Source organism: Malurus melanocephalus, unplaced genomic scaffold (assembly GCF_030028575.1).
Source record: "Malurus melanocephalus ecotype Western Australia unplaced genomic scaffold, MMel_1.1 scaffold_82, whole genome shotgun sequence".
NCBI lineage: Eukaryota > Metazoa > Chordata > Aves > Passeriformes > Maluridae > Malurus > Malurus melanocephalus.
In genome coordinates this window covers 1685128-1711734 of record NW_026623314.1, presented here as the reverse complement: position 1 = coordinate 1711734, position 26607 = coordinate 1685128, and the positions used below count along the sequence as shown (strand labels likewise).

Sequence of the window (26607 nt, the reverse complement as noted above, 5' to 3'; positions counted from 1 at the left end):
ATTTCATGGCTCTTCCCTTTTAAATTCCTGCTAGGTTGCAGGATGGATCACTTTGATTCTTTATGTGAGTGAAGTTTTGGTTTTACACCCAGATCATAGAACTGCTTGACTTGAGTAAATGCAAAATTTATTTAATATTGCCTCTTAAGTTCCCACTCATCTTTGTGGGAATTAGGCACAAAAAAAAGGATATGTTTTAGTGATATTAGATGGCTTTTTGAAGTCAAGAAAATGGATTTTAAGATTTGGGTGGTATCTTCTGAGTTTCAAAACTATGCAGATAGTTTCAAAACTATGGCATGGTTTTGTTTCTATTCATTGTCACCTTGCTGTTTTGGAAGGTGTAAATTTTTTTTTACTCTTTGACATTTAGAGACAAACAAAATGAAAATTAAATTTATTATTCTGAAATTTCCTGTAGTTCACAAGATTGTTGTCTCGCATTGCTTGAATTCACAGCTCTAATAAATATTTAAACTTCCACTTGACTGATGCATGTTATAACACTCCATAAAGGCTCTGTCTCCATGTCTTGCACAAATCTGTAAGTTGTCTGAAGCTGGACTTGCGGCCTGTTGTTCTCTTGCCTGGTATCTCACTGTAAAGATGTCTGAAGTCTTGCTTACTAATCTTTTGCAGTGYGGGGAAATGTTAAATGCCTTTTTTAATCTCATAAGGGTTTAACTTGATTTGATCAACTTGTTTGTCGCAGGACCTTTGAGCCTCTTGAGGTGCTGTGGAAGGAGCTTGCCATTACTAAGGTTGCATTTCAGGACYTAACTCCTGCAAAAAGCATTTCTGACGGGATGAAGTGTGATACAATTAGCAGGACATGTGCAAACTCTAAATCAGCTGGTTGAAGTGTAATTTGGGCTAGATGAGTTTCTGAACATGTATTCCATGATTAAGGCGTATGTGAAATTATTGAACTAGTGACTGCAAAATTTGCAAGTTCCCATTAGTGTAAATTGGCTGCARTAAGATTGCTGAAAAATTTCGTCAGAATTCGTGGATTTAATTGTCTGTAGTATCAGGCCAAACCTAGCTTGTCTTACTCATGAAAGAGGTTTGCAGACATTTGTCTCAAAAAGATTAAAGCCATTAATGTGATTTAGTATGTGCTAACTGCAAAGCTTCCATATGAAACTGTAATCTGATAGAACTGTTCTGCCTCAGAAATCAATGTGCTAAAGCCAGTGAACAGTTAATCAGGGRAAAAAATTACATTGTTTTCTACTTAATTGATTTTTTTAAATACAGTTAATTCTTTAAGGCTTACATACTTAGCCTTATGGTAATTTGTTAGCAATTTAGTAATGAAGTATAGAGTTATTTTTTTGTTCAAGCCTTTATGTAAGAGCATTTGGAAATGGAAAAGAATAGATAAAACATGTGGCAATTGTCTTGCTCAATTGTTTTCATTCATCCTGTTAGAACTTTTTGACTAATCTTTTTTCCYTGTTTCATGCTGCAGCTTGAAGGAAGATCTAGCTCTGCTTTTGTCTCCTGCTGCTTGATCTTTCCATTGCATATGAGTTCCAGTTATTGTTACATTATTATCTTGTAATTCTAAATATTTTTTTGTTTCCTCTAGCATAAAGAAATCCTTGACTGTTGAAAAACCTCACAGTGCTTGGGAGAGTTCAGATGACAGTCGTAACAAGCTCATGAGAGCAGCATCAACATCTAAACTAATATCAAAAGTGGCAAAGAATGCAGACAAGTATGTATTGGTTTGGTACATAAAAGCAAGTGAATTTTCAAGTCAAAATGTTATGAAATCACACAGTTCTAGTGAACTTACTGGTGGATATGCTAGGACCTTACGCTTTTTTGTTTTTACTGTGAGTACTTACAGAACCTGCCAGTTTGATGCTCTAGATGCCCATGTAGTTTTAAGATTATTTTAAAATAATTCTTCTATAAATATGTTTTAATATTGCCTGTATGGATTAGCAGAATTACGACATTTACGGCTTAATGCCAGTGATGTGAAACTTTCAACTGCTTTTTTCCTGATTGAAGATGATTTGAAAATGCAAGTATATGTCCTTGGAGTAAGTTTCTGGATTTCACATGGAATATGTTTCCAAAGTAGACTGTAATAGTAGGAATATTCTTTTATTATTTCAGATTGGTCTCTTAATGTAGCTGTTTAGCAAGTTCCTAAATGCAGGTTCAGGACAATAGGGAGGGATTTTCTTTTCRGTGTCACTTTCAGCAGGTAATGTGCTGTAGCCAACCATTCTTGTCTTCTTCCTCAGCAGAAGGTTTTCTTGGTTTGTGGTTCCCTTGGTTCCCTTCCAGGGAAGGCCTCTGGGGATGAATAGCACAGAGTAGTTACTCCTCCTGCCAGCACTGGGGCAAGMGTTTGCCTTTGCCCTAACCTCACATTGTTGACCCCCATTGTAGCCCACTCTTGTCCTCAGTACTTTCTGCCAGTTGGGCTTCCCATTTGCTATTCACATGCTTAATTTCTCTTTTTGACTTAGTTGAAATTTTGCTGAAATGGTACTGTTGATTTTTTAACTACTCCTCTCCTATCCAGTATCCCCCAGTGTTCTGGCAKCCTCTTCCATCTTGGTGTTGTCTGCCAATTCATAGATCTGCTCATTAATCTTCATTCAAATAGCCCTTAACTGGTCCAAGGCAGAACTACCTGAAAACCCCTCCCATTCTGACAAATAAAGCACTTCAAATCTTTTAGTTTAATTGCCAGTCTTTTTATGAGCATGTCTGTAGTGCTCTCCTTAGCTTGCACATAACACTGTCAAATACATAGTCAAGAGTGGTGCAAGTGCATTCCTTCTTCCCTAGGAATGGGAAGAACAAAAACAATCTAATCTTGGGTGTGGATTTCGGCACATTTAGTAAAAGCTTTATACTTAGTTTGAAGAGTTCTGCAGAGCAGTGGAGTGCTGTGTGTGAGGGAATTATATTACATATTTTACAAGAATTTCCTTTTATAATTGCTTTTCACTGTTGAAATTTAAAAGCCCTTTGGCAATTTAGATCACAGCAAGGTACTACTGGATAATATTTTGGAATGACAAAACCCTCTGCCTTGATTTTTTTGCTGGGGTTTTTGCTACGCTGATAAAATACYTTTCACAGTGTGATGTATATTTCAAATTCACTAAAAATAAAACATAAACTTTACTTATGTTGACACTTTTTATATTGGTTCAGACACGGTCAAAATAGAGGTAATTTATTTAATTTTTCTATGATKCTTATTTCTGGGAGACCTTAAACATTGCCCTTCTACAGTCTCTAACATAGAAAAAAAAGTTAAGTGTCTAACAAAAGTGTGGACAAAAAAAGATTAGTTTTAATTATTGGTAGAGAAAGTTGTCTTGAAGCTGTTGTATCTTTATGTTTGGCAAAAACAAAGCTTCAGATATGAATTGTAGACCGTCACCTCTTTGAAGACTGGGTGATGTATTGTTATATACCTCATTCTTATGCTCAGATTTTTACCAAAGGCACTGCTTTCGTACAAGCACACACATTAATACTCATTTCTTACTCGCATTCTGTGTGCCACGTTTYCATAAGAACTTGTTGGTATTGTGCGAAAGATATTGTTATATTGCATTTATTGCTCCCAGTTAAGAAAAGTTGGTCTTATCTATTTGAAGCTACAGGAGTCTTGTGCAAGGGAGTAGAATTTAGCCCCTAATGTGGGCCCCAGGACAGAAATGTTTTACATATGCTTTGCACTATCAGCCCAGGATATGAACTTTGTTTACACAGCTCAGTCTTTAAGTCAGCACTGAGCTGTAAATCAGTCTGATAAAGCTGTAAGAAGTTAAGAGGGTTCCCACGGCAGCCCATCATTCAGTGTTTTTGAGGCAAGACTGGGAATCCACTTTAAATTTTTTATTTGGCAGTGTGGTAAAGGGTGATTCCACCAATAGCCAGAGATGACTTTCCTCATGCATATGCTTGACCCTTTGTCACTGTTTCAAAAATTTGACCTCCATCCAGCTAAAAATACTGGATGCCGCTCATACCTTTCTGCTGAATTTYAAATGAAGAGGGTGTTTTATGCAATACTTTCGCCTATCAAGGAGTGTTATTCTATTAAGAAGTAGGTCTGATGCTGGAAATTAGTATTTCTGTTGATTTTTTTAACTGACTGAGATTTTTTTTGTGAATAATTCCTTTCTGGCTTGGTAAGGAGAGATGTTTCAACTACACARTGTCGAAGACTTCATGTTGCACATCCAGTAATGCTACAGGGATCTGGTTTAAATGAAACTGCAACTTGCTTGCTTTTAATCCATGTGTCCAAAGACTTAATTCCTAGAAAAATTTGTGGTGTTCTATGCTGACAGCTTATTTTGACAGGTGTTAAATGCTTTGCATGCAGGCCTGAGGATGTTTGGCAGCTTAAAACATTTGGTTATTACAAGTTCTCATTCTCAAAATGGAATTTTCCGTGCACAAGGAACATACCCTCCATAATTTATTTTTAAAAGCTTTTTGTATTTTGTAATTATCAGAGTAGTTCTTAGAAGCCGTTGTCATAGGGCCAAAGACTAAGTTACTTGAAAGATAAGTGAACTGCATGGAATAATGTGAGTAAAAATGCATCGCAGGTTAGCTGTTGAGCATCCTATACTCAGTTACACTGTACACAGAATCTGATGAGATTGCCATATGCATTAATGGGTGAAAATTAGATGGTATTGCCTTGATAAGCATTTTGCATATTATTAATGATAATATTTTGAATTTTTCCCCAGGCACAAAGATGTCATTGTCAGCCAAGGTAAATAAAACTATTTATTTTTCAATACTGGATGTATTTGCTTTTGACTGGAAAATATTTCCTGTAAATGAATGCATTGGGACATATGTATGAAACAGGAATTTAGAGATAAAATGGCATTAATCAGCTCCCAGAATTCATTTGGCAAAAAGTTGCTCCAGRCATGTATATGAGTCTTTGAAATTATGGAGGAATACGTCATCAGATTGGATCTTTAGTAAGTACAGAAATTTTTGGTAGGTGGGTGGTGGGGGGATTTGGTTTACTTTTGTGAAACAAATCCCTTTTTAAAAATTATTTTCTCTATGTTTATGTGCATAGAGAGAAGTTATGAAAACAAAGATTCAAAGTTTTGTCAGTCTACATGTCAGTCTTCATCCAAGCAGGTGTTAGTGAGAGTTTAGAAATAGTTTTAAGATATTTTATTTCTGTCCCATAACCAGCAAAAATGTCAACTCGTGAAAAAAACAGCCAAGGTAAGAATCAAGCTATGCCCTTTGGTCGCTTTCTTCTAATTTAGCACTCACAAATCTTTTATTTGGCTTTTTGCTATTAAAGAGCATCAGTGCATATTCTCTTAATATTTCAACTCTCTTATGGAAATTTATATGCATATGCACATTGAATTTATATGAGATTATTTGGGGATAGTTAAAGTAGATGTGACACTTACAATTTCCTCAGGGGAATATGTGTTCAAATATAAGTTTTGCATTGTTGCCTAAGATATCAGAATATTAAGAACTGCCAACTAAAAGATTTGTTTTATCTCAGCTTTCTGTCTTGCCAATATTACAACATATAAATGCTGATTAAACAAGAACAGAGACTGATGATTTTAATATAGTCTCTTGAAATGAAAAATGAGTCTCTTCTGAAGTTTGTGTCTTTGCACCAATGAATCTTGCATTCTGTGGCTACCTGCTGCTGCTGGTTTATTCCTCAGGAAGAGGAGCCRTCTATCTGAACATGGTGGGATGTAACAACAAAAGGAGTCTGCTTCTGGTGCTGCAAAACTACTCTGCTTTGATGTCCTGCAAACTGTACTGAAGCATGCAATTTCAAAACTAAAGCATGTAACCCAAGTGCATGCTGTACACAACAGATCTATGTACAGAGGTTTTGTCTCGTGCTTTTTTGCTGCTAATTAACAAATCTGCAGTCTTCRGATTCTGTGCTGTCAGCAAGTTTACATTATTCATGGTTTGATTGCTTTTTGTCTCCTTCAAAAAAGAAAACAAACCCCTTGATCTTTTGAAAGTTAATATATGAATTGTTGGAATGAAAGCAAAATCAACTTGAATCCAATTGCTTTGTCTTTTTCTAGTTCATAGAGAAATTACAGGTATGAAAATATGAAGAAGTATGAAGAACAACRCAGAAATGTTTCATTATGCCATGGTGCTTAACACCACCTGTGGAACAGTAYATGTGTGCATCAATGGTTACTGTAAAAAGGAAAGCTAATCAGTAGTGGCCAGAGCAGCTGCAATTTAGCTTTGCAAGTTTTAGAATAAAACTGTTATATTAAAAATACTTTTTCTACTAAAAACAGCTTTTCACAAAGCCAAGGTGCACACAGCTAAAATACCTTCAGTACTAATTATTTCCTTACAATGTGCTTCTACAACTCTACATGTTCTGCCRAGAGTGGACCATCCTGAAGTTCTCTAATTCTGGTAGCTGTAACTTCAGTGGCTTCCATTTGTTCCCTACTATCTACTGTGTTACTGTGCAGAAGATGTGRTGAATGGACACCTTCCAAGTGTGTCATACCACAGTCTGTTGTGAACCTATCTGGAAGGAAAGGGAAGCAAGGTGCAGATAACAGGGCCCCACATATATGGGAGGTGGAGGTAGTCTTATAGAAAATGCATTTGTTCCATTTTAAACACATAGCGTGGCAAAACGTTATTCTGCCTCTAAAGTGGATGCAGATGCATTTAGAGAATTCAAAGATCTTTTTTTTTTTTTTTTTAAAATATGGACCATTGAACGTATTTTTGGACAGGTTTTAAGGTTTGTGTGTCTGAGACTGGGTTWGGTTTTGTGTTGTTTTTACTGCCCAAGGAAAAGCATGTGTAAGTTACTGTTGTTGCAGCAGGTTCACCCATCCTTTCCAGTATAAGCTTGGCAATTCTTGGTCACTTCTCTCTCAGGACAGTTGACCTTAGCACTGTTTTGTACTTGACAGTTGTCACAKAAGTAAACCAAGTTCCAATTGGCACCTTGACCCAGCTGGTCAGGAAGCTGAAGAGTTGCACAGACAGTTAGCATAARGTTTCTGAGGTAAATCCTGTGGACTTGGACAGTGTTGTCTTGGGCAGGCTGAGGTGAAGAGTTGCCCTTGCTCGTGGTGTTCGTACAGAACCCTCCTGTTGCAGAACACAAAGGCAGGAAAAGTTACAGCTGCTTTAACATTCCTTTGTGGCTTGCCAGCCCTTGCCTCTAAGGGCRGGCAGTCTCTAGCACGGTATTAATTGAGTTACAGCAGTTCCCCTGAGCTGCTCATTTCACTGAACTGTGTGTAAAACACTGTGAATGCCCCCAGCATTCACCTCCCATAAGGACTGTATCCATGTGCTTCCTCGACACAGAAATTCTGTGAAGGAGGCTCTTGGGAAGACTGCTGATATGCAAACTGTCAAGCTTCAAAGCAAATCTATGTTAAAAATACGTCAGTGTCTTTATACACACATAAAATAAGTTTGGAATCACTGTGAAATTGCAAATTTTCATAGCAGAAGGTATTTGCATGGGATAATGGGATGGAAGATGACAATTTTATGTTGCTTTGAACATCCTGGATTCRCTTTATTTCCTGTTTTTCATTCCACTGTTAAAGAAACAGCTTTGAAAATGTTGGTATAATATAGTACCACAAAATATAGATGAATACATTTTTGCATACTTARTTCTTAGAATTTAATTTGTCTAGCRGCAGAAGGTAYTGCAATAATACCTGTCTTGTCACAGTCTGTGTAGATCCAATGTGGTTTCTCTTGGTGTTGGTATTAGCTTCTCAGTACCCAGTTTTATTCCCTTGGTGCCTTTATCCCTCCTACTTGGGTTGAGTTGCATATACTTCACTTAAGGTTAGTCCTGAGCTTTATGCTTCTGGGTATGTGCTGGAGCAGAGGTAATAGGGACAGTTTGTTTGTTTGTTCTTGTAAAGCATGCCAGCCTTTTTACAATAAAATCCAGGACTAAAATTCTGTGAAAATCCAATAAAGCTGTGGGTCAAATGAACAGGTGCTTACTGTAGCCTTAAAAGGACCCTAATTAAAGTTATTCTTTTAAATTCTTTACCAGCAGGTGTTTACAATTGCCAAAAAGGCCATCTTGCTTCTCACTTCCACAGAAACATTTTTTAAGTATTAATCATAAGGCATTCATATTTTATATCCAGAAGTTAAAGACCTGGTTTAATTTAAGATAAAAGGTAATTTATTTCACTGAGGTTGTATGTTTGAGTTTGGTTTTCAGTGATAGCAGCTCCATATATGAATCACTTGTTCACTTATTATAAAGTAATAAGAGACACTTAAACTTTTTGGATGGCAATAAGAACCATATGTGAAAGAATTAATGAAAAACATTCACTGCATTCCTAAGTTTTTTGGGTTTTGTTGGTTTTTTTTTTAAGTTGTGCTTTATTAGTTTCCAGTACTTTTTCTTCTTTYAGCTTAACTGTGCTATAGTTCTAACTTCACACATGGAGCAATCATGAAGCACWCAATGGAAAAAAYGTACCCTGCTATGTGTCCTGTCTGYTGAGAGTGCAAAATTCAGTGACTACCTCAGATTTCTTTCTCATCAGACAGAGATTTTGTATCAGATGGTTGTTGAAGGTGCTCGTGTACCTGAGGGCAAATGGAGACCCCAGTCTCTCCATTGGGCTTCTTGCTCTTGTTCAGTCACAGTGTATATTGTTAAAAACCATSATTACTGTTACAGTATTGCATACACAAATTGTGTGTTTGGGAATTTTCTCATTGATTCTTGGTGAAGTGAGGATTTTATTATTTAAGCAGGAAACATTTAGATAGAGTCTTATTGAGCTTGTTTGTGTCCAGCATTCCTGARTCCTTTTTTCTTCTTTTTTTTTTTATAATAAAAAGCTAGAGTTTAATGTTAAACTTCAYTTATTTCAGTACTATTGGTAGCAGTTTTTAATACCTAGATTCTTAATGTCACCCAGTAAATGAAAAGGCAAAGTTAACTTATCAGATTCTGTAAAATTAATAACCAAAGATCTGTTAAGAAATTTCAAGGTAAAGCTATAAAATCATTCCAAATCAAGGCAAGTCTCTTGTCATCTATTTTTTAAGACTGTTTGTCGGCATCGTACCAGGGCTCAATAACAACAGTGTGTGTCTGTCTGTCAGGTTCAGCAAGCATTGGCACATAATAGCTTGGGGTGAGAGGTGGCAGACCTGCAGCCACATTWTAATTCCACTGTAATGTAGAATGTAATGATCTGGGCATGGTGGCTGGATTTGGTTATTCGTCTCTGTGCTGTTAGTGCTGGTTTAAATTAGAAACAGGCTCCTAAGCCCTTGTCCCTCAGGTTAGTGGTCCTRCAGAGTTCTTGGACACAGTCCTGAAAGCAGAAGGCTTGTGGGAAAGAAGCTATTTGTAGCATTAAGAAGCATAACTTCACTGGTCAAGCAACTAGAAGGTGAAGACAGATTAATAAATGTACCCTGGATGTGATAGTTTATTGTATATTACTATAGTGTTCTGCTTGGCCAGGCTAGTTAAGAGTCTTTTGGGGTTTTTCATTTGCTCATAAATCACATGAGGGTGCTGCTGCACRCAAATAGAACTGAGCTGGGGGTTTTAATGCAGCGGCCCATGTTGATCTTTCAAACTAGATGGGGGTGGGACCTACTGAAAAAATAGTCAGTAATAATTTGCAAAATTACTGAAATAATTCCTTTAGAACTAAACTTACAGCCATGTAGAAACCCAGATAATTTTGCTATTTATTCACTATTATCTATTCTTTGTGTGTGTGTGTAGATATGTATGAATACAAAATCTACTGTATGCTCATTAGACATCCCATTACATATATGCTTGCGGGCTGCAGAGCAATTAATTACAGCATAGACTTGCAGGGTACATTTGTCTGTATTATACTACCTCAGTGTATTGTCTAATGAGGAATAGTGTAATATAAAATACATTCTTCCAATATTTTGTTGAAGAAATCGTTAATTAAGATGAAAGTTTGTCACATGCTTCTACAAAACCACTTCATGATTTCTCTTTGAGAAATGGTTTTTTTTTGGAAAATGGGAGGACTTTGGTTTTGTAGTGTCACTGTCTTCAAATTTTGGCAGACTCTGAATAGTATCTTTCCTGTCTTCTGAATTGCTTTTCACTCTAGATACTTCTGAGTTAATCTACAAAGACTTCTTTGATCTTTTTTTTCTCCTCCTTTCCTAATATTTTTATTATTTGCCTTTGCAAGCCTTTTGTATTACCCTAAGAATATGATTCACAGGAAGTAAGAAATGTCTTAAGTGCCATTGCTTAAGTSTTTCTGTGCTGGCTTCATGGAAGCAGTAATTTCCGCCTTTCAGATGATTTGTATTGCAATATCTTTGCTCTCTRTTATCACCTGTAGGATTCTGAATTGGCTTTACCTTCCAGCTTGCTTTCCTTGAATTTGCTGGGTTTTAAACTTTCTTCCAAAATGAGCTAATAGAAATTGTTGGGAGTTGAATTTTAATGTTACTGAGCTGCTTTTCCTTATTTTTCCTTTTTCTTTTTTTTTTTTTTTCTTTTAGCCTGTTTGAAAGCTTATTTTTTTTTAATGGGAATCTGCTCTTGGTACGAGGAGGCTTTGCAGAAAACTTTCAGCCAGTCTGCTATTTGTCTACAATTTTTTATTTGCCCCTGGTTTTAGTCCTAGATTCCCATACTTTATCAACAAGTTCCTTGCATGCAAGGTAGCTATGCTGGCTTACGGTGACTGTCAGAGGGGTTGCACTCATTTCCTTGCAGATCAGCTGGGCTTCTGGAGTTCCCTCTCACTAGCAGCACCTTGTTTCACCAACATATTTGTTCCTTTCTTCTCTGTCTGGCTGTAAACTTCCAAAGAACATGCTGTAGATACTTTGTTTRCTAACATCTGCATCCAGCCTGTTGGGACCTATTTGGCTTAGTGTTTTCACTAATGAACTTAACACAAGAAAGTAGAAGCACTGAAATTTCACTGATGACACAAAGCTGRGAGGCCAAACTGGCGGTGGAGTTGGAACCTGAGATTTTGATACAGTAAGACCTAGATGTTCCTGAGGCTCAATTAGTCTAAAATAAATTATTCATGGTGAGAGATCRCACATAGAGGAGTTGCTGGCAATGTTCTACCTATAAACAGGTCTTTTCCAGAATTAAATGGTAGGGGAAAGGGGTATAACMTGCCACTTAATTGTACAAAGACCAAACCACTCGGTTATTGTGAAAGTACAAATGCAGTTCGAGGATGTATCAGAAATAATTCTAGTGGAGGTAGAGGCCTTGTGGAAAGTGTTAATGCATCAAAACCATGGTAGGTTCTCTGGAGTACTACATGCACCCATAATCATAAAGGGTAAATTTTGTGGTGGTGGAGAGACAGACTAAACCCTTATTATGCAAAAAGAGAGTTAAATAGCTGGATGTTGTGATTTTTTCAGAATATGAAGGCTGGGATGATTGCTGTTTTAATGCTCACCCAGTGCACTTTCTGACAGCAGATGACCAGACGTGTTTTGAAGTGAGCAGCCATGATGTCACACACAGAAAAAGACAACCTGGTTTTGTRTTATTGTCAGCTGGACATTGAGAGGTTCCCAACTAGTAGTGGGAGACTTTTGGATGCTAATCTGAAATCAGCAAAGCATGTTTGCGTCTATCCCAAGTGACAGCCAAGGCTCTGCTCTCCAAAGTGGGTGCTGCAGTATCCTGCAGAGTAAAAAACAGTGATGCAAGCAAAGAGAGACCACTGCCCTCAACTGCATGTTGGGTGTCTATCAGACTGGACTGGGCTGAGCTGGGCCAAGCCATGATGTTCCTCCAGCTCATTACATTAATTTGCATTAATTTGCAAAGCTACGTGCCTGAACAGTGCTGAAGCCCACCTTTACATACACCCTCACCATGTCCTGGCTTCTCTCTTTGTGTCTCTCGTTCCAAGCAGTGTTTTGTGTCACTTCYCCTGACTGGGACCACATTTTAGTCAAATTAAATGCTTCTGCCTCTRTGGGGCTGAGTTAATAATTTCCCCAAACCTCTGGGGAACCCACGGAGAGCCAARACCTGCGTGGAGTCTGCTTAGTCCAGCACACCCAGAGGGCTGCTACATGAGGCTAATAAGCCTGAGCCAATCCTGGGAGCATAAATGATGAGTGCTGATCCTGTGTTCCCTGGCACTTGTGTAAAGAGATTGTTCAGGCTTCAGGGGTGAAATATTGTGGAGCCAAGCAGAGTTTGGCAAGGGCTGTGAATTTGAGTTCAAAGCTACACAAAAACAGCTCCAGCTGTTTTTGGTGAAGAGCTGGCCGCTGGAGCCAGGGCGCTGCAGCCACTTGATGCTACCTTTAGTAGCAACTCTGGGCCCAAGCTGTTACTTTTTGTGTGGTGTGGATAATCCATGGCACCTGAGTGTGCCAGCTGCAGAGCTTCAATTGTACTTTTCAGTTGGTTTGATCCACATTTGAAAGGATTTATAGGATGTCTGCAGTTGCAAATTAATTAACCTACAAAGTGCTAAGGTTTCTTCACACACATTTCCCAGCCCCACCTTCTCCAGATGCTTCTGCACAGTGGGTTCTGAACATCTCTTTATATGCAATAAAGAATTTTTACTTTTGTACCTAGTGTTTTCAGGCTGGTACAAACAAGAATTGTCAATGACTTTTTGTTGGTTGGGGTTTGGTGGCTTTTCCTCCCTTGTTGCTCCTTGCATATGTATCTGTTATAACATGATCAAGGAAAAAGAAGTCTAGACATTCTGCTTTTACTGGAAAATAGTGAGGCTGCAGGAAAGAAATGTAGTCTAATGCTCCTGATCATTTAGTTGAGCAACTATAGCATGAAAGAGTTAAATCACTGATTTTCTTAAGTTACAAGTACAAGAATTTGGCCTCAGGCAATGAATTGCTGTTTGAGAATGATGTTGTTGATATGCTGCCATCCTCTCTGTTATTTCAAAAGAGTTAATATTAAATCCGCCCTACAGGTTATTCTAACAAAAGGAAATTTACAGTCTTTGACAAAAAAAAAATCTTTCAGTGGGTTGTCTCTCTTTTTTTCTAATCCTTCCTCTTCTTTAGGGAGAGCTTAATCAAGTTTTAYTTGGCTTAAGTCTTTCTAACAAGTGTTTTGAATATGTATCTTCAAAGGTAATCTTGAGTAAATGCAGCTAGCTAATAAAGGTAAAAAATGTTCTTTCTTCAATGGAAAACTTCAGAGAGCTAATTCGTGTCTGAATGCCCTGTAGATATTCTTTTCCCTGAGCTCCAGGAGAGYCTCTTCTGCCAGAGACTGAACTGAATTCCTCTTGGACTGTTCACCTCTCTCTGCAGAGTCCAACAGGTGCAACTGTCTCCATCCGTAAGAATTTCAGATGCAGGTTGTCTCCACTGTTCTAAGCAACAATGAGAAATTTGATCCTAAATTTGTGGTGTCCTTTCGCACTGATCTTGTAGAACCAGAAGTGTCAAGCTTAGTAAGAATTTATGATTTAACAATGAACAGTCTTTTGTAAATACCCTTGGGCTTTAATTTATAAGACTGTGGGTGCCAGATTTTAATAGAAAGGTCATTGTTAATACATTACTCTTGGCTTTGGCCAGTGTTATTTTATCTCTGAATATACATACTATAAAAATTTATTGGTGGATAAATGAGACATGGTACTAGTTTGTAGTAATTATCTAAGCATTTATGTCAACTAGCTCCAATCTTTAGCTTTTCTCAGAAATGCAATTAAGCAATGAACATTTGGTAAAATAACTATTGTGTCTAATTTAGCTACCAGGGAGTGATTTCCTTTGTTCTTTWTTTTATCTGAGACAGGTTTTCTACTGTTCTCAGTGGAGGGACTCATGGGGTTCTTGTTCAAAGGGCCCATGTTTGTTCTTGGAAAAAAGCAAGACAACTGTTTTTCATCCTTTCAATATTTGTTGCTTTCATACTGGACTTATATGACTCAACCGTCAGTGTATTAATAAGCTAAATAAGAAGTATCTTTATATATGTGTTAGTTTCAAAATGCTCAATTATGATAATTTCTGCTCAGGAATAATTTCTTGAATTTGTGGGTGGTTTTTTTTCACTACCTTTTAGTTGTATTTGGACTGTTGCCTCCAGCACAGGGTAAATGTTCTATCAGGATCAAAAGTGACACAAAATTCAAGTGAAATTAATTCTTGTTTTCAGAAGGTTGGCTTGAAAAGACTAACCATGTTTTTCAGGTCTGAGAAACTTGGGAAATTTGATAATAGTCTGTTTCAWCAAACAAACAAAAAAAGTTAAAACAAGCATTAAGTCCAACTACATTGTGTTAAGGAAAAAAAACCAAAAGTTTTTGACAAATTAAGAAATATATGTTGTAAAATCTACACAGTGAGTATCAGGCATGTAGAAAAATAGTTCTAACTAGCTTATGTTCCAGTGCATGGTTTCATTGATCTAGTTAAGTTTGAGCAAAGCAGAGATGTTAAAACCACACAGGCTCATGGATAGTTCTTTCTTAGTTAGGAATTACTGAATTTATTAAATGATTCGGCCACCACAGATGTTTSCTGTGTTTTTCAGTGCTGTCCAAATAAATGCTGTGTGATAGGATCATCAGTGCTGTGTTCAAAGCTAGTGCTTTCTGGTGTTTTCAGAGCTGAGGGGGTATTTCACAGAACTTCACACAACACTATAAATAAAATTATAAAGTTCACGATGATCAGAAATACTTTTCTTAAGTAACCTTGAATATTCACATTTTTTTCAGTAGTCTGGTGATTTCAGTTATTCCGTCTCATCTATCTTGAGCGTCAAGAATTAATTTCCAAATTTTATTCAAAATTGCTTTATATCTTAAGTGGATTAAAATAGTTACAGGTCTTGCTTCTCTCATTCTCTTTGACTGCAGTAAGACAGAATACATTTTATGGTCTGTACAGTAGGAGTATTTCAAATTCAGAGAAGGTTGGAGACTTTAGTCTAGCTCACAACTTTCATYATTTCTTGATCTTTGCATCTTCTARAAGTGTTTCTATAAGCAGAAGAGACTATTTTTGAGCCTRCATTGCTTCTGGTGTGACCAGAATTACCTGGTTTCTGGTGCCTTTTCAGGTCTCCAAGTTTGACTTGAGCTGTGATGATATGATTCTGTGAAAATAAGTCTGAGTTTCTCATAATTTCAATTTTAGATGGTTTAGGGAATGCAAAACACACATTGCACAATCATGCAGTCTGATTACTAATCTTATGCTTAATTGGGGAAATATTTCCAAGCATTCCCTGGACATTATGGGGAAGACTGTTTCATGTTTGTTTTCTTAAAGTGGTACTAAAGTAATTATTAAAAATCTTAATTTTAGAGCTCAGTGTTGGTTGTTTCAAATGTGATTAGAGATTTCTTAATACTGAATGGCTAATTTGCAGCTATTTATCTACTCCAGTTCTACTCAACTATTCAAATTTTGGTTTGAACTCTGAGTTCCCTGTGTCTGTTATGATTTTAAAATCCCCACTCGTAAAAGAATGTCACTGTTCCAAATTCACAGCAGAATATTGTATTGCTTTGGTTAATATTTACACTAAAAATAGTTATTAATTATTAAAGAAGTTGAAGAGTGATAAAAAGTTACTAYTTCATTGATGCAAAGTTAGTGATATATTTGGCTCTTTGTCATCATCAGTGCTTTTTGCAATGAGGCTGTAGTTTTCCCTGGTGATAGGTAAGCTCACTTCCCTTGAAAAGAAATTCCTAAAGGTTCATAAAGTGCTCAGATGCTCCCATGGAAAGATGTGTTTTGTCATGGCTATTAGCAGTATTAGCTGGAGTCGTTTTGAGCTTCTTCCTATTCTTCAAGATCCAATGTTTAATAACTCAGGTTGCTGTATTAGTTTGTGCTGATGTATAATTCTTGATTATAGTTGTCAGCAAAGCTCTGGACACTTTTCCCTGCAGTGTCCCTCTGTCTTAGCATCTCTAGCAATGACCTGAGGTAGGTGACACATCACACTCTAAGGTTCGCTGTGACAGCAGAGCGGGGGCCCAGTGATTGTGTGGGGGAGAAGGTCCTGCAGGAACCTCAGAGTTAAGAAGGGACAAATAACAAATCCTGAACCTGCAGGGAGGAAGAGTCCTTGGCATGAATACAGTCTGGGGACAGAGGAGCTGCAGGGAGCAAGCTCTGTGGGAAAGGTCCCCCAAGTGCTGTCAGGTGCCAGGAGAYGCTGTGCCATCTCCATCCTAAGAGTTTTTCAAATCTGCATTAGGCAAAAGCCTGAGGAACCTAGTCTGGCCTCATGGCCAGGCAGAGGTTGGACTTGGAGAGCTCCTCAGGTCCTTTTCCACCTGAAATACCTTATCCTGTAATTCTGTGACTTAATTGTTTTTTCTGTTTCAGATTTGAATTTGAATTTTGCCTTTATGACTTAATTTGCATGTGTGAAGTGTTACATGCTCAGTCTGTTCTATCACAGATTCAACTAACGCTTATTCTGTGTGTGTTTAATGTTCTATTAAAAAAAATTAAATCTGGGCCTTTACCAAGCTCACATTTCAAAAATAATTGTTATATAACTAGTGTGATTTGCATCTCTGTGCTTATTACTGGTTTCTTTTGTTCTTATTTCTTGTGTAAACTTCCACATGATTAATGTGCCTTTTTGTTTCAACAGARGGAGAATATATCAAGATGTTCATGCGAGGCCGACCAATCACAATGTTCATTCCTTCTGATGTAGAAAACTATGATGATATTAGGACAGAGCTGCCTCCTGAAAAGTTAAAACTGGAGTGGGTGTATCCTTAACATCAATAACTACTGGCTGTTTTCTTTTTGTCTTGTCTTGCATTTTTACCTTTTAGAATCCAGTCTTGTTTCTTCTCTGTTAAGAGGTAAAAACAAAAAAGTGGGGAAAAAAGTTCAAATTAATTTAACAATGGAAATGTTTGTAGCTCCTGTATACTACAACTTTAAATAGCAGACTACAGAGGTACAGAAATGCTGTACTTTTTGTTTGTTTTGCTGTTCAAACAAATCCTAATTTATTTATTAATTTTTATTTAGTGTGAAAGAAAGAGTCTTTGGAGAGTTAGAGTTTCAAAAATGTCCCTCTCTGCCTCCCATTATATTAATAATGGCTTTTCCTCAGGGCCATTGTTAGGTCTCAATCTCTGGTCCTTTTTAGGAGGTTTTAGAACTACGGAAGATACTGAGTTTATTGTCCTTACCTATGGAGTAAGGATTGCAGAAGCAACCACCCCTTGCACTGCTTCTGTGCTTCAGCTTCAGCTCCGAAGTGAAGTGGTTAATTTCTTGGAAACTAGTTTATATTAAATGGCCTAAATTTATCATTTGAAGAACTGAGTAGGTGGGTGGCTGACAACAATTCTCCAAGTTTACTAGATCAGACATTAAATTCATTTTAAGAGATGAGCTTTTGCGCACGTTTRGGTCTTCCTGTAACTCCCCCATGTCTGCAGATTTTTCCAGTAAGCTGTGATTGTGTAAGTAAGTTTCTTAGAACTTCAGTAAAATAACGTGTCTAGGCAGCACTTGAGTTCTTGTAATAATCTGAAGTTTGATCCTTCTGATGTTGCTGAAGGCATGAAGATTTTTTAGGAATGTTGATGATACACTGTCACATGTCCGGAGGAAAATCTTGGATTAAAAACTGACTGGAAGGAAAACAGAGCTCTATTCATGCTTGGTTAAGTGTGGTACCCAATTTTCCAACCATCTCAGCTCTTGGTTGCTAATGCTGGCACTCATGACTGTGGAGTGAGTAGGGTCAGTCACTGATCTGGCTGAAATGTAATCTTTTTTTTSTGCAGTTAGTTTCAAGCAGGACCAATACATTAGTTTGATTTGCCTCACAAGCATGCAAGGGCTGGAACTGGCATACTGGAGGAACATCAGCTCTACTTTTCCAGCATCAGTGAGCAGTTTGGACTGATGAAAACTGATCATGTAATCACACCCTCAATTAAGTAGGTGCAAATCCCAGTGTGGACACATTTAATGTCTAAGAACCTTAAGTTCAGGTTAAACCAGTTGGCTGCCGGAGTYTAATTAAAGTGAAATAAATCTAGTCTAAACAGACTGTCCATATGTTTTGGAATCTGTTTGAGGAAATGTCATCCTAAATCAGACCATAGGGTATCTTTTGGATGTGAAGGTGAAGAAAATGAGGAAAAGGCAGTAAAATTCATGAGGCTTAATATTGGTYGCTATGAATTTGAATGAAATTGCTCTTCAGTTTGAAACATACAGCAGCAGCAGATCTGCTCTATGCACAGGTTTATAAAAGGGAACAAAACTGCAAGATMGCTGCAGCTTGCAAATATGATGGCAAACTGAACCCTGAGCACCTCATTAAAAAAGCATGGAGACCATGATTCACTGAGTATTTTAGTAATGTCAGTGTTTTGCACCTGAAATATCGACTGAGTGTTGAAATGTTCAATTTATGTTTTGTTTTGAATTCCTTTAATTCTCCTGCTTTCTGGATGATCTTTTTTATAATTAGGTTTTCCTTTGTTGTTGTCTTTTGGAAGATGCTGGCTAACTATGAGCAACTTCAGGAAACAACTGGCAGATTCTTGGAGTGTTTTTGGTTTTTTTTTTTGTTGGCTGATTGGTTGTTTTGGGAGGTGGGGGCAGTTCTCCTTTTTAGGTGTTTCCTGTAGTTTTATTCAACCACTGATACCCTGTACTGTAGATTGAACTAGGGAAACTTAGCTTTTGTCTGCCCTGCAGATTACTGTCATTTTGAAGAAATGCCTAAGCTGCTTGGCAAGATAAAGCAGCTCATGGGGAARTCTGAGCTCATGACTGTGTCTGGTTCCTGAGTGATGTCATTTAAATTTAATAATTTAGTTTGAGTATCCCTGCTTTGTAGTGCAATCTTTGCTATTGCACTTCAGAACTGGTTAAAGCATATCTGACATTCCTAGTAATAGCAAAATTGGCTTATTTAGTAGCTTCAGAGGTCACAGGCAGTGCAGCTTTTGTCAGTGACTTAATAGATTCTCCCATTGTATAGTAGCTCAATTTCAGGAGGGTATTTCAGAGTCTGTTTTATGAGATTATTTTTAGCAATAGTGCTCTTCTTTTTAACAATAATTGAAGACAGTGGTAAATACACTGCTGAATTCTGATGTATGGTTGGTTATTTTTCCTGAGGGCAGTAACTGTTTTTAGCCAGTTAAAACAAACAAGCAAAAAAAAAAAACCCAAAACTTGAAATTTTTAAACCTATTGAGTCTTGTGACAAAACTGTCCTTGTAATTGGTGAAAAATTGTCCTAATATCAAAGCAACTATCTCTCTATTTCCCTGATTTAATCTTCAGTTTCACTGAAAGATTAACATTGAAATTCAGTGGAAATCAATCATCAAAGTTGTGTCACCACTTTTTCTGTAGAGACACGGTCAATTATTGCAATAAATTGTATTGCATTGTATCTGCTGCTTTGTTTTGCACGTGTGGAGAAGGAAAGAACTKCTGTGGAGCAGAGTGCCTCTTGTTTTCACTCAAGGTAGTCTAGGATGGAGAATAAAGAAAGCAGAAAAATTTGTCCCACGAAACAGGTGGTTCCTTTACATGCTTGTAAAAAATGCGCTTCTAGAAAATTCASCCAGTCTTTGCTACTTTATTTTTTTAGAAGAGTAAAGGAAAGGAATAAACTGAGAAAATGTAATTTTTTTTTGCAGCTTTATGAATGTCAGAGCTCAATGGTGGGTGCCAAAATATTTAGCTCTAGCTTGGCTAAGCATGGAAGACTTCYGTGGAAAAACATGTTTGTGTAAATCATTAATACTCTTCTAGGGTGAATGTTCAAAGTTGTCAATCTTACTAAATCCTTATCAATACACTCCCTATTGTATACAGCGGATAAGCAAAATCTGCCTTTCCCCTGGGAAGGTATTTTGAATAGCATTCTTCATGCTTCAGGATAGAAAAAAATATTTTCATTGGTTTGTAGCCCATTGCTTTTGAAAGTTCAGTTGTTTGGTTTATTGTTTTTTGTTTGTTTTTTTTTTTTTTATACAAGGCCGTTCTAGGGTTTTTTTGGTTCCATTAGTGTTTAAAAGAAGAAGAAAGAGGAAAATCTTGTGGGAAAGTTAATAGTAATGGAAGAGAAAGACAGTCATCCTTTTTTTCTGCCCTCAGCATTGTGTTGTATCAGCRTTTCTCTTGGTATCATTTGCTTAGCAAGCCTATGAATAATCTCTGCTTCAGAGGAGCCATTGTGTTCTTCTGTACTGAACGGAAGACAGCAAGATAGAAATCTGTTTTGTTTTCCACACTCCAAAGGGGTTTAATTGACATCTGAATGCAGTGTTCCTCTTTGAACTATTGTTTAGTTACAGCATGTGTTTAATTTTGCAAGTGTTCCTCTGGTGTAGCAGCTCTGTGGTCTGGTGGGACTGCAAAAGAGGAAAGRTATTGTAGAGGGCATTTTTGGGGGTGCATTGCTATTTTTGATAGAAAGTTAGGCCTTTTCTGTGAAAAATAGAGGCCAGGTTACCAGATCAGGTGATACYACTTTAGATACTCTCAAATTTGAACTATTGCACCTGCCTTCATTTATGAAGAAAGGGCCACCTTCATCCATCCAGATTTCTCCACGTGAGCCTTTGACTTCTTTTTATTTACCTGATTAGCCAGGACCTAAAGCTGGAATCCTTTAGCTAAAGTTGCTTAATGTATTTCCCATATTTTTCTTGCTGTTGCAGGTGTGTTAGTTGGCAATGAAGTGGAAAGCTCTCTAAAGTTCAGGACATAACAGGAAAATAATATTTTTTGGGCTACAGAGTTAGCTGTTAAAGTCTGAGTTATGATGTTAATTGTACTGAGTGACCCAGGGAACTGAAATACAGGCAGGCAGCCACATTAATAGTCTAGATGAAGAAAACTGCACCTGTTCCAAAGAAATAACGAGTTGTAATAACGTTTGATCAGAGCCAACTAAGACTTGTTCACAGTGCATAAAACTTCTGAATGCCATTAGGAGCTGTGCATATTCCTTTTGCCTTTTGTATATTTTGGGTAGATTTGGATAGAATATTTTTCAYTGTGTGAATTCCTTTGGAGTTTGATATGTTTAAAAAATACTCTAAAACGGTCTAAAGAAATCTTTCCTGAACTTGGCAGCTGCTGTGCAGAAGCTTGCCTTTTTCTGTAGGGCATTAGGAATTGTTTTAAGAGGCCAAATGAAACCAATACTCTGCTCTCCAGTCYGCTAATACACAGTTCTGTTACTGTAAAAAATGTTAAATGAGAATAGTGAGTCCTTCTGTTACCTAATGAAATTTCACATGGAAATTTTTACTCAACTGCAGCATTRTGTTTGCTTTACTTCTATCATGTCTTATTTTTAAAATCAATGATTGTCGTTTCTTGAGGGATTTGGTTTCCTRAAGTCCAGTTGCATGTGGTTTCTTTTGTTTCCTTTTTAAGCTGTATTAGTGAAACTGCTGTAGTTCCAGAGGGAAAAACTTAAAGAGCATTTGTTGACCTGAGGGCTCCCCAGGAATCCTTTAAGAAAAAAAAAGAAAAGTTGGTTGTTTTTGGTTTGTTTTTTTTCTGATCTTCAGTGATTATGAAAACCTTGACTTAAAAAAAAAATCTTATAGATATGGGTATCGTGGAAGAGACTGTCGAGCCAATGTTTACCTCCTTCCTACCGGAGAAATTGTGTATTTCATAGCCTCAGTGGTGGTACTGTTTAACTATGAGGAGAGAACCCAGCGGCACTACTTGGGTCATACGGACTGTGTTAAATGGTTAGTATACAATATTTGCATGTAAGTATGTGGGTAATGCAGAATTTTCTTTTTTCCTTTCCTACTGTATGTAGAAACTAATTAATCATAGTTGTAGTTATTTCCTGTTTAATCAGTCCCAGTAGATTTCACTGTAGTAAACACAGCACAAACAAATGGTGTTAAAGCAGTCCATCCTAGTTTAGGATGTCTGGTTTAAATGTAAAATTAGGGGTTATGTAGACAATCTAAGAGTGCCAGGTTGAAGAAAGAATCATTGCATAAATTACTCCAAATAGTTATCCCAGAAATTAAAAATTTTTGTTGGCCTAACTGTAAATCAATTCATCACAGGCAGTAAGTGCAATCTTAAAGGAGAACTAGAAAACCAGGTGGAAAACTGAGCAATCATTTTCTCATTTTTTTAAAGATCTATCCAAATATAAAGAGAGTCTGGGAAATCAGAAAGATGTTTGCAAAAAAAAAAAAACCAACCTAGAGAAGCAAGAAGATTGAAACCAATGTCATTGTGGGTGCAAAGKCCGTTAAAGAATTTGCCACATTAGTCTGAAGAGAACACAAARTGCAATGGTGACCATGAACTCTCTACTGTATTGTACCTGACTGGAGAAAATTTGACATACAAAGCTCTTTTCTCCTGTCTGTGTAATTGCTTCCTGTGGGAGTAATGCTGCCAGTTTTGTGTTCTTCACTTTCATTCAGAAAATTGAACTGAATTGTAAATTTTTTTGGTGTCTGTCATTATGACCTCTTCTGATTTTCCATGGCCCTCTTTATTCTTTCAATAGCTTTCTTCACCTTTCTAATTTTACAGAGAAAGCAAATAACAAGATAGGTCAAAAAATCCCAAGGATTAAGAGGATATTTTCTCTGAAATCTTTTTTTTTCACATCAGCTTCAAAGCAAAATGTCATAAGGAAGGGCARAGTTTGACTTCCACTGGTAGTACACCACACTTCATTAGTACAATTACATCARTAACTCATTTCAAGTGGCGGTAATCCCTGACTCCTGGGTGCACAGGCAAGCCCTCAGCCAACTTTTCTGCCTTTTTTACCCCAGGTTCAYGACATCTCTAGGTTTAGCTATAAAATACACTGTAGTATTTATAAACACAGCACATAACTATGTGTGGGAAGCTCATTACAAGACAATGTAGATTTTCTTACACTGAACTCCCAATGTCATGCAAACCTTAGATGTGTCAGAGCACATGTGGAGGTGGCTCTTCTGGCACTCCTGGTTGTGTGTCAGCAAACAGTCAATAGAGTGTGTAATGAAATATCTGATGAGAAGCATTCAAGCTGGCTCATTAGAAGTGGGATTGAGGATCATAAGTGTCTTCATGGGCTTTTGTTGAGAAAMAAATAAAAATATATATAAAACACCTCTCAGTTTTGAAGACCTATGACAGCAAAAGCAAGTCATATTTCTGTCTGTCTTAGTCTTGCAGTTCATCCAGACAAAATTAGAATTGCAACAGGACAGTTAGCTGGAGTGGATAAAGATGGAAGGGTAAGTAATAGAGCTGTTGAGCAGTAGTATCTTGTTTTGAAAATCAGGAAAAAGTGGTTTGGGGTTTTTTAATCATCACCTTCTGTCTGCAGTTTATATTATGCACKGCATTTACTGAGATATTTTGATGTTTCTCAGGTAAATCCTGTATCCTTAGCAAGACAGTAACGATGAAACACTCAACCRTACATTAAAAAGAGCAGAAACTCACCAAGTCCTTTATCTGCAAGCAAATGTGAAGCTTGGAATTGATTTATAAGGCCACATATTTTCTGTCAAATTGCTTTCAATATGTCTTCTCCCAAGGGAGAACAAGTGCCCAGTTCTGTGGGTTAGTATAGTCTTAAGGCTTCATGGAAGAGGAAACCAACTTTGAAAATTCATGGAAGATGTGCCAAGCTTTCCTATAAACTTGCTCATTTGAGAGCAAGTGTGTTTAAATGCTCCTCTCCAGGTCTTGGCATTATTCTGTCAGAATTTGAACTGCTGGATTATTTTCATGAAGTTGTAGAAGGGGGGACTCTTTTTCAGATCTTCAACTTAATTTTTTGTATTTTTTAAGAAATTTATGCGGGGGSTTTTGTATACATGATTTCCACTGAGCATTTTCTGACTTTTGTTAGAGCTGGTTGATTTGGTTTTCCATCAGTGCAAAGGTTTATTATCACTTTCAGTGGTGAATGCTGTCCTTAGACCAAGTTAATTCCCACTTTATTTGTGATTGTTTCTAAGCTGGTTTGGGATAGTAGTTGTAAGGAGATTTTCATTGAGTGGCTGGTGATGGTGAAGAGGCTTAGTGCACCAGGTTTTGTTTCTTTTTTTTTTTTTCCTGATTTATATAGAATAAGCCCAGGTTTGATAATTATTTTCAGTTGCATAATTTCACTAGTCTGGGGTCTGAAATGCAAGATGACTCTTCCATTATTTATTCAATTACTTAAATCGGTCATAATATTTTCACAACTATCAAATGCCACTTTCCTGCCTCGACGGCCCCGCTACCACATTCATAGCCCATAAGGAACAACAWAAGGAGACATAAGGAACAACATTGCCTTGACACTCCCCTTTTGACTTTGAGGATAGTATCCGGCAGCATCCCTAGCACAGGTCATGGTGTATTTTGCTCTGCAATTTGTAAGTCAGGCAGCATCTGCTTAACAAAGCGTGACTCCAGCGCATTGCTTTCCCTGCTGGTGACCCGTGTGTCCTGTTGCTTTCCCACGCAGCCCCTGCAGCCCCATGTTAGAGTGTGGGACTCKGTGAGCCTGACAACGCTGCAGATTATCGGCCTCGGCACCTTTGAGCGTGGAGTGGGCTGCTTGGATTTTTCCAAAGCGGTAAGATGGGCGCAGTCCCTTGGTGTGGGAAATAATGGGGTCAGTCCTATGGGAACGGTATTTTGTCTAGCTGATCTCTTCACTGGCACACTTTTAACACCAAAAGTTTCTGTCTGTTTTATAAAACCAGCTTGACAGCAGACTGGCTGGAAAAACAGGAAATGGCACGTGTAAAATTGTGGTAACAAACTAGCACGGTAAATAAATAGCAGGCAAGAAAAACCTTGACTACAAATTGAAGTCCACACCAGGTTTGGTGGTTTGCGTTTGTTTGTGAGGTGCTTGCTTCTTTTTCTTTTGATGTTAAAAACAAATTTGTTAGTGAGGACAGAATTTAGTGAGTTCTGATAGGAGGTTTAACCTTTTTGCTTTCACAGCTGGAATRGGTTTTTATCCATCAACAGGAAATCTTTTTTTTAAAAAAAAAAACCTTCACATTATCTTCTACTATTTTTTCCTGAGGAATAGCTTGTTCACTTTTTGCCTCTACTTTTATATAGAAAAAAAATAGAAGTCTTTGTTACTGGGCCCATAGAATTCATCAGAAAAATTGGTAGCACATGTAGATGCATTACTTGGCATTCAGAAAGTTCTTACTTTAAATTTGGAAATGAGTTGGGTTTTTTTATTAAATATGGGCATATTTTAGTCTTTAAGCTGCCRCTATATTTTTGCCAAAAGACTGAGACATATCAGACCTCCTGAAAACCCAGGATGGATTCTTGCATTCCAGCAAGAAGTATGAATACATGTAAAAAACAAAAAATGCAGGAAAAACAATATCTGCAGTATTTTGCTAATAGAGGAAAAGATCTACAGGACAGCTGAGGTGGGAAGGAATGTCTGGAGATCACTTCATCCACTGTCCTGCTTACAGAAGGTTCTGTCAGAGCAGGCTGCTCAGGCTGGTCCAGCTGGGTTCTGGGTGTCTCCAAGGATGAAAACTCAGCAATGTCTCTGGGTGACCTGTTGAAAAGAAATTCTTTCACTCTCTTGCTGTTTCACTTCATATTGAGATGTTGCTGTGAGTTATAGTACATYTTGTGATTCAGTARGTAAGACTTTWMTTTKTKYWAMYMWWKRKTWRMAMAARKWAAATACAGTAATGTGAAGGGAGTRCTGTCATTCCTGTCACTCTTAACAGACCAATCAAACTTATGTACTTGGATATGGACTTTTTCATAGTGAATAAGAATGCATTCCACCATTTTAAAAACAAAACAAAACAACCCAGGGCATTTTGGAGGACTAGATTTTAGGACTAGGTTCTATTTTGCAGCTGAAACTTGATTTTATACCTTATTACAGTCTCACATGATTGCTCACTAGACTGAAACAGTTCATGTGCAGTATCTAGAACTGTGTTTTTACCACAGAATTTATTAATCCACACAAGAGCTGAGTATCGCCAATGCTGTCTTCGGGGTTTCTTTCCGCCTAATAACTCACATATATTTTTACATATTGCTGCTCATAATAGTGCTTGAAAATAATAATTTCTGCCACTTATTTTCATAATTTGTTAGAGAATGAAGTGCAAGAATCAACTTTAAGATAACTAAAGTCTCCTCCAAATCTTTCTAGAAATGTCCTTAAAACAACTGGTTTGTGCAAGTGGGAATAAGTATGTTTTTGTTTTAACATTTTTTTTTCTGTTCCTTTAATTACATGTAGCCATATWTTTACTATTTTGTTGTGAAATCATTCAAAATAAGCTATTTCAGTTATTAATACTGTAGGCACTGTTCTGCCTCCTCTGTAAGCATTGTTTTATTCAGAAAGTGTTACCTTTGCTGCAGWTTCACCAGCTGCATGATGAAACTGCTGGTGCTTTGACCCGTGAGAATAAAAAATGAGATGTGCTTACAGAATTTGATAATGTCAAGTTGTGTGTATGTGATGGTGGCATTTAAGGAGAAAACAGAAGTGCAGCTGTGGGTCTATCCTGTGAGACCTGA

At 37.3% G+C, this 26607-nt stretch overlaps 1 protein-coding gene across 2 annotated transcripts in view; it reads left to right on the top strand.

The window, feature by feature from the left end:
- The window catches only part of EML4 (EMAP like 4), a 145142-nt gene that overhangs the window by 92616 nt on the left and 25919 nt on the right, over positions 1-26607 (top strand). For both annotated transcript variants that reach the window (XM_057367670.1, XM_057367669.1), the window contains exons 5-11: positions 1595-1723; positions 4752-4777; positions 5221-5253; positions 16679-16802; positions 21645-21794; positions 23240-23309; positions 24539-24649. In XM_057367670.1, coding sequence (XP_057223653.1) covers positions 1595-1723; positions 4752-4777; positions 5221-5253; positions 16679-16802; positions 21645-21794; positions 23240-23309; positions 24539-24649 — 643 coding nt within the window. The remainder of the gene's footprint in view (positions 1-1594; positions 1724-4751; positions 4778-5220; positions 5254-16678; positions 16803-21644; positions 21795-23239; positions 23310-24538; positions 24650-26607) is intronic.